At 43.7% G+C, this 7268-nt stretch overlaps 1 protein-coding gene across 2 annotated transcripts in view; it reads right to left on the reverse strand.

The window, feature by feature from the left end:
• The window catches only part of LOC110338540 (zinc finger protein 790-like), a 14568-nt gene that overhangs the window by 3774 nt on the left and 3526 nt on the right, over window positions 1-7268 (reverse strand). For both annotated transcript variants that reach the window (XM_021221879.2, XM_029537604.1), the window contains exons 2-4: window positions 5984-6059; window positions 1718-1844; window positions 1355-1450 (exon numbers count right to left, since the gene is read on the reverse strand). In XM_021221879.2, the coding sequence (XP_021077538.1) occupies window positions 1355-1450; window positions 1718-1844; window positions 5984-5992 (232 nt within the window). In that variant the 5' untranslated portion in view covers window positions 5993-6059. The remainder of the gene's footprint in view (window positions 1-1354; window positions 1451-1717; window positions 1845-5983; window positions 6060-7268) is intronic.

Genomic DNA, 7268 nt, shown 5'->3' on the forward strand with positions numbered 1-7268 from the left:
ATATATATATATATATATATTTTAATTCACAAGGAAGTGGATAAAATCGGGGTAGAGAGAGATCTCAATTTCCTAAGAGAATGAAGCATGTAAGTATTTGATGGAAATGATAGGGGACATGAGGGAAGACTTGATGCTGAGCTTGTATGTGCTGCTATGTACTGAATGCTAAATCCTGGCCCCGGTTGCCTCAGGAACAAGAGAATCCTCACATACACCAAGTGTGACCTTGCTCCTTAATTTAACACTATTGATTGAATAAAGATGCAGAAAGCCTATAGCTGGGCAGAAGAGAGGTGGGTGGGGTTTTTGGTTCCTGGGCTTGAGGTCTGAGGGAAGACCATGACATGGAAGAGAAGAAGAAGGTGGAGAGAGAAGACTCCATGGATTGCCCAACCTGTAATCTTATAGGACTCAGGACCATGAGACCCCCATGGCTATGAGGGCTGGTGAACTTAAGAGTGGCCCAGATGGAACACAGCAAGTTATATCTTGGGGTTCTTGATACAGTAGTAGATACTAATAGCTTAGACGAAAGATATCTGCCCAGCTCCAGTACTGTTTAAAGGGTGTGTGTGTGAGTGTGAGTGTGTGTGTGTGTGTGTGTGTATGTGTGTCTTTTATCTGGAAACTAAATGGCCAAAGGTGGGGTAGAAACCCCTGATTGAGAGTAAATATTTTATACAACAACTTGATCCAAACTATCCACAAACTGGTGAGCCGTGGAGACAAGGAGCAGCAAGTGCCTCTGTAACGTGACAGACAGAGCACGTAAGCGGGACGGTATCTGAAGTGGCGAGAGAGAGAGATAAGCTGGAAAAGTTTTACTCTAAAAGTCATGTCTCTGTCAAAGGCCTTCGGCCAGTGAGAAGCTACTTCCATGATATTCTTGCCCACTCAGAACAGAAGCTAGGTTATTATGCTGGCCTGTTTTATGTCAACTTGACACAAGCTAGAGTTATCTGAGAGGAGGGAGCCTCAACTGAGAAGATGCCTCCATAAGATCAGGCTGTAGAGAACTTTCCTAATTAGTGACTGATGGGGGAGGGCCCAGGGCATTGTGGGTGGGTCCATCCCTGGGCTGGTGGTCCTGAGTCCTATAAGAATGCAGGTTGGGCAATCCATGAGGAGCAAGGCAGTAAGCAGCACCCCTCCATGGCCCCTGCATCAGCTCCTGCTTGAGTTCCTGTCCTGGTTTCCTCCAATGACGGACTATGATGTGGAAGCCCAATAAACCCTTTCCTCCCCAGCTTGCTTTTTGGTCATGATGTCTCATCACAGCAACTGACACCCTAACTAAGACAGCCATCATCTTACCTGATGATTGTCCCATTCCACCCCAGCCCTCTCTCACCTGGATAAGATCCTCTTGTCCCGTCCCTCAAAATCATCCAGGGGTCTTGTCCTTTTTCCAACAAGGAGAACAGATGTGGCCGATAAACAAAAAGTCCTGCCCAGAAGATTTTTTAAAAGAGGAAATGAGCACATGCGTAAGAATTGTACGTTTATCATCTGGTTCCTCGGTTATGAGAGATTATAGTAAAAACAACAAGAGAAAGTCATAAAATATTTCTAAGGGGTAAGGGAGATGAAGGATCCCACCAGGAGGGACTATTGCTAATTCTGTATAAACCAACTGCAGAGGAACTCCTCTATGACTTTGAAAAAGACCCCGTTGCTGCTGCAGGGACATTTAGGGCTGAGCTCTGAATCTTACCCACTGAGACGAGGTGGCTGTAGCTCTCCAGCATCACGTCTCTGTATAAACTCCTCTGGTCCAGGCTCAGACACTCCCACTCCTCTGGAGAGAAGTCTACGGCTACATCTCTGAACGTCATCAGTCTCTAAAAGGATACACCAAAATATTGGAGGTGAACTTGAAGAAAACGTTTGGATGGAAGGGAAAACTCTGAACAAAGAGAAGTGAGCAGAAAAACTGAATCAGCACCTAGAGCTGGTAGTGTGGAGTAGGGCAGGAAGAGCCATGGAAATAAATCCCTAATCTAAAGTCATACAACAAATCTACAATAATAAAAACAGCATGGTATTGGCACATACACAGACATGTTGATCAAGAGAACTGAATTGATGACCCAGTTATAAACCCATGCACCTATGGACACCTGATTTTTGATAAAGAAGCCAGAAACACACACTGGAAAAGAAGACAGCATCTTCAATAAATGGTGCTGATCAAACTGGATGACTGCATGTAAAAAAAATCCAAATAGCTCTATGCTTATCACCTTGTTCAAACTCAACTCTAAATGGATCAAAGACCTCAACATGAAACCAGAATCACCGAGCCTGACGGAAGAGACAGTGAGGAATGGCCTTGACTCTCTGAACAGGACACTGTTAATACAGGCAAGGAAATCAACTGTTAATAAATGGGGCCTTAGGAAACTGAAAAGGACACTGTTATTCAAAGTCATGCCTAAAGAATGGGGAAAGATTTTACCAACTGAACATCCCATAGAGGGCTAAAATACAATCTGTATAAAGAACCCAAGAAACTAGGTATCAAAAAACAAATAACCCAGTTAAAATGGGACGAGGGTCATGAGTCCAAATCCCAGCAAGCAGATGGTAGCTCACAACTATCTGTAATGAGAAACAAAATAAAGTGAGCAAGCAGGGCGGAGGGGGGAGGGGAGCGAGCAGGGAGCCAGAGCCAGTGGGGCCGGAGTAAGAGGGAGAAAAAAGGGGGAAAAAAATAGGACAAGGATCTAAATGAAATTCTCAAGAGCAAATTCAAATGGCTAACAAACACTTAAAAAGAAATGTCTAAAATCCTTAGTTGTCATGGTGATGCAAATCAAAACTTTGAGATTCACTTTACCCCATTAAGAAGGGCTAATATCAATAGAACAATGATAGATCATGCTGGTGAGGATGTGGAGTAAGGGGGACACTCACCATTGCTGGTGAGATTGAAAACTTGTCCAGCCACCGTGGAAATCAGTGCGGTGGCTCCTTAGGAAGATGGGCATCAGTCTACCTTGAGACCCAGCTGTACCACTCTCTCCTGGGCGTACGCCCAAAGACGCTTCATCCTATAGCAGATACTCGCTCAACCATACTCACTGCCGCCCTATTTGTAATAAGCAGAAACTAGAAAAAACCTAGCTGTCCCTCAACAGAAGAACGGCTAAAGAAAATGTGGTATATTTACACAATGGAATATTACTCAGCCATTTAAAAAAAAATGTTATGGGGCTGGTGAGATGGCTCAGTGGGTAAGAGCACCCGACTGCTCTTCCGAAGGTCCGGAGTTCAAATCCCAGCAACCACATGGTGGCTCATAACCATCCGTAACAAGATCTGACGCCACTCTTCTGGAGTGTCTGAAGACAGCTACAGTGTACTTACATATAATAAATAAATAAATCTTTTTTTAAAAAATGATATGAAATTTGCTGGTAAATGAATAGAACTAAAATAATAATAATAATAATAAATAATAAATCTTTGAGGTATACCAGACCCAAAAAGACAATATGGTATGTATTTGCTTATATGTAGTTATTAACTGTTATGTCAAGCTACAACCATAGAATCATAGAGGTCAGGTATAGAGAAAGGGACTAGAGGGGACAGAAAGATCTCATTAGGAAAGAGAAACAGAATACATAGCAATGGATGACTGGGGGGTTGCTGGCACAGAAAGATCAAGTGGGGAGGGGATGGGGAGAGGGGGAAGACAGGTAAAATTAGGGCCCATTTGAGGAGTAGTATGGAACCCTTATACAGTAGAAATGTCCTAAAATGCATACATACATGTAGGCAATCTAAATGAAATCACCAAATAATAGGGGAGACAGAGTCCCAGTTGGCCATCTCTTGTCAACAAATGAAGCCGCCAGTACTGGAATTAAATTACATCTAATTGAGTTGTTGGCACCATGGGAATCTCCCAACAACCCAGACTTGTCCACAAACTGGCCTCATTGATGAAGATCACACCTTCTCAACTCATTGAACATGGCAAGGTCAAGCTGGTGCCTACATAGAGCCTTCACCTTCTAGCATCGTTGGCACAGGAGGGTATATACCAAAAAAGAAAAGAGAAACATAAACACCAAGCCAGCCGCAAGCCCTTAGACCTACAAGGGTGTCCTGCCTGCAAGATATACTATAGCAGTGGTGGCACATAGCTTGTGGAAGTAACCAACCAATATCTGCTTTGACTTAAGGCCCACTCCACGTTATGGAATCAATACCTAACATTGCTTGGGTGACCAAAAACCAGAGATTAGATAGCCCAGGAACCTAGGGGAAAATCAAATATTACCATTCTTAAAAATATATATAGCAATAAAAGGACTCCTAGTGACATTCTGCTATTCTTGCTCAGCCACCACCTGAGAGGCTCCCTCCTGAAGCAGATGGGAACAAATAGAGAGACCCACAGACAGACATCATGTAGAGTGAGAGACCTGAGAACACTGAGCCTTAAATGGGATGACATCATCAAATCCTTCCTCCCCTCATGGCTTAGGGAGCCCTGCCAAAGAGGAAAAGGTGTAAGAGCCAGAAGGGACAGAGGACACCAAGACAACAAGGCCCTCTGAATCAACACGAGCAAAGCTCAGATGAACTCACAGAGACCGAGGCAGCGCGCACAGGGCCTGCATGACGTCCTCTGTGCCCTTCATATATAGATATGATATATATATATGGATATCTTTATCTATATCTATCTATCTCTATATATCAAGGCTTCCAGATTTGCAGAATGGTGACAGTTTGTGAGAGTGATGTGACAGGGCAAGACAGTGCAAAGAGGTCCCTCCATCTTTGTTTGGTTTTGTTTCATTTTTTTCAAGACAGGGTTTCTCTGTGTAGCCCTGACTGTCCTGGAACTCACTCTGTAGAGCAGGCTGGCCTTGGACTTGGAAATCCTCCTTCCTCTGCCTCCCAGGTACTGGGATCAAAGGCCCTCGTCACCACTGTCCAGCTCCATCTTGTATCCTTGCTGAGGCTATTTATTTCAGGTTTAGCTAGAACTTAATCTCCTTGTGAAGAACACCATGGAAAACTACCAAACTCTATTCTAGGAACCTAGGGTCAAAGGTCAAAATGCCCTAGCTAACTTATCTGCACAAAGATTTCTCCAGCTAATTGTTTAACTTAGTAAAGTTAGATGCCCCACTCCCCAACCCCCACCCCCACCCCCACCCTGCAGCTGCTGAGTGAGATACTGGGACATGGTTTCTGCCTTCAAAATCCCTGTGCTCTACACACTTGGTGCTACACTTAGGTCTGGAATAAAGACTTCCAATTGGCAAAATTAAATTAAATTAAATTAATTCTAATAATGCCTTAGAGATCCACTCCTTAATACTTCATACTGAGTACCTTCCAATCAACAACACATGTTCCACGTGTCAATCGCCTAATAATAATAATAGCCACACTTGACTGTCTCTGAACCATCTTTAATTGTCAAAAGGCTCATGACAGAGATGTGACTTACGGGTCGAGCAAAGCCTTTTCTGATAAACCTTCTTTACAATACAGATATCACTCTTTACGCGCTCTTGCTTATTCTTCATGTTACAGACAGATAAATGCAACATCTTAATCCCTGTGAATTCAATGTCCCGTAACTTCTACCAAAGGCATCGCCAAGTGGCACACCAAAGTGAATTCCAACCAGTGGCACATCCCATCTTGAATAATTGAAATATCCTATTCTATGAACTCAATAAAAACCTTCTTATACTCATTTGCCCTCTAACCACACAATTCTACCTTATAAAACTATAGTTTGGAAAGGAAGTTCTAGTTCTCCCTTTACAGAAATGACTTTCTCCTCCTTCGGTGCTTTGTCAGAAGGTTAGAACACAAAAGCAATGGCCACCAGCTCTAGACTGCTTCGCAACCATCCCTTACCAGTTGGAAGAAACTCAGAGAAGCAGTTAAAAGACAAGTAATAATAGGTATTTACATGCTATCTTGGCAGACAATGCCAACTTACTTGGGCCATGGCTTAAAACTTGAGTTGACTAGTTCTCTTCTGGGTTCCGCGATCAACCAAGTAGAGCCCGAGAAAGCTAGAGGGAAAGAACCATGAGAGGTTAAGGTTTCTTTGAAGTTTGTCTCACTTACTGTTCTACTTCTGTGAATGGACACCATGACCAAGAAAGACCAAGGCAACTCTTTTAAAGGAAGTATTTAATTGGGGCCTCACTTCAGTTTTAGAGGGTTAGTCCATGATCACCATGGCAGGAAGCAGGCAGGCATGGTGCTGGAGCAGTAGCTGAGAGCTTTACATCCTAATCCAAAGGCAGCAGGCAGAGTCACAGAGACAGACAGACACTGGGACCGGTCTGGGCTTCTGGAACCTCAAAACCCATCTGCAGTGACGGCCACACCTCCTAATCCTTCCCAAATTATTCTACTAACCGGGGACCAAACATTCAAACATATGAGCCTATGGAGGCCATTCTCATCCAAACCTCCACAAAGCTTCCAAATGGAAATGTGTGAAGGGCTGTTTCCTTCCTTGGAGGAAGGGCTTAGGGACTCTTGAGGGAATTCTCCCTTGCAAAACCAGAGTTACTCAACTAAAGAGAGATCATCTGAATTCAATTAGTTATCCCCAAATGACCACAAAGACCAGAATATGAAATAGGATCACTCTGTCCTTCCACAAATGTTCCCTCTAATATCCCATTCCTGAGTTAGATATCCGATGGTCATCTCCCAGCTGAAAGCCCACTCCACCTGCCCAGGGCTCTCCCGTGCACATCAATAACCAGTGCCTTCTATCCTCTTCGTGGCCAACAACAGTCTGATACCTACAGAGTCATTTTCATTCAGAGCATACAACAGAAGGCACACCACAGAACTAGACGTGTTTGAAGCCTAAATACACCCTCAACAGATGACTGATGACGTGGTGTAGCTTTCTGTAAACATTTCTTTTGTTCTTTAATTTTTTTCTTTTATTTTTAATTACTTTGTTTGTGGGTTGTTTTATCTGTCTCCGAACAATATCTCCTCTGTCTCAGTTCAGTTTCTCTAAGCTCAACTGCCACCTGTCTGCTAGCCCAATTCACTTCCAACTGCCTCATATTTTCATTCTTCAAAATCTCTTCTCTTCTCCAGCCCTAAACAATCTTCCTCCTCCTGCATCAACTGTCTTCTCTGACCCTACTCTTCTCCTGGACTCTGCTTCTGCTTACTCCCCAATCCTACTCCTCTCTCTCTCCTTCTCTCCCTCTCTCTCCCCCCTCCCCCTCTCTTTCTTCCCCTCCCCC

Source organism: Mus pahari, chromosome 1, assembly GCF_900095145.1.
Source record: "Mus pahari chromosome 1, PAHARI_EIJ_v1.1, whole genome shotgun sequence".
NCBI lineage: Eukaryota > Metazoa > Chordata > Mammalia > Rodentia > Muridae > Mus > Mus pahari.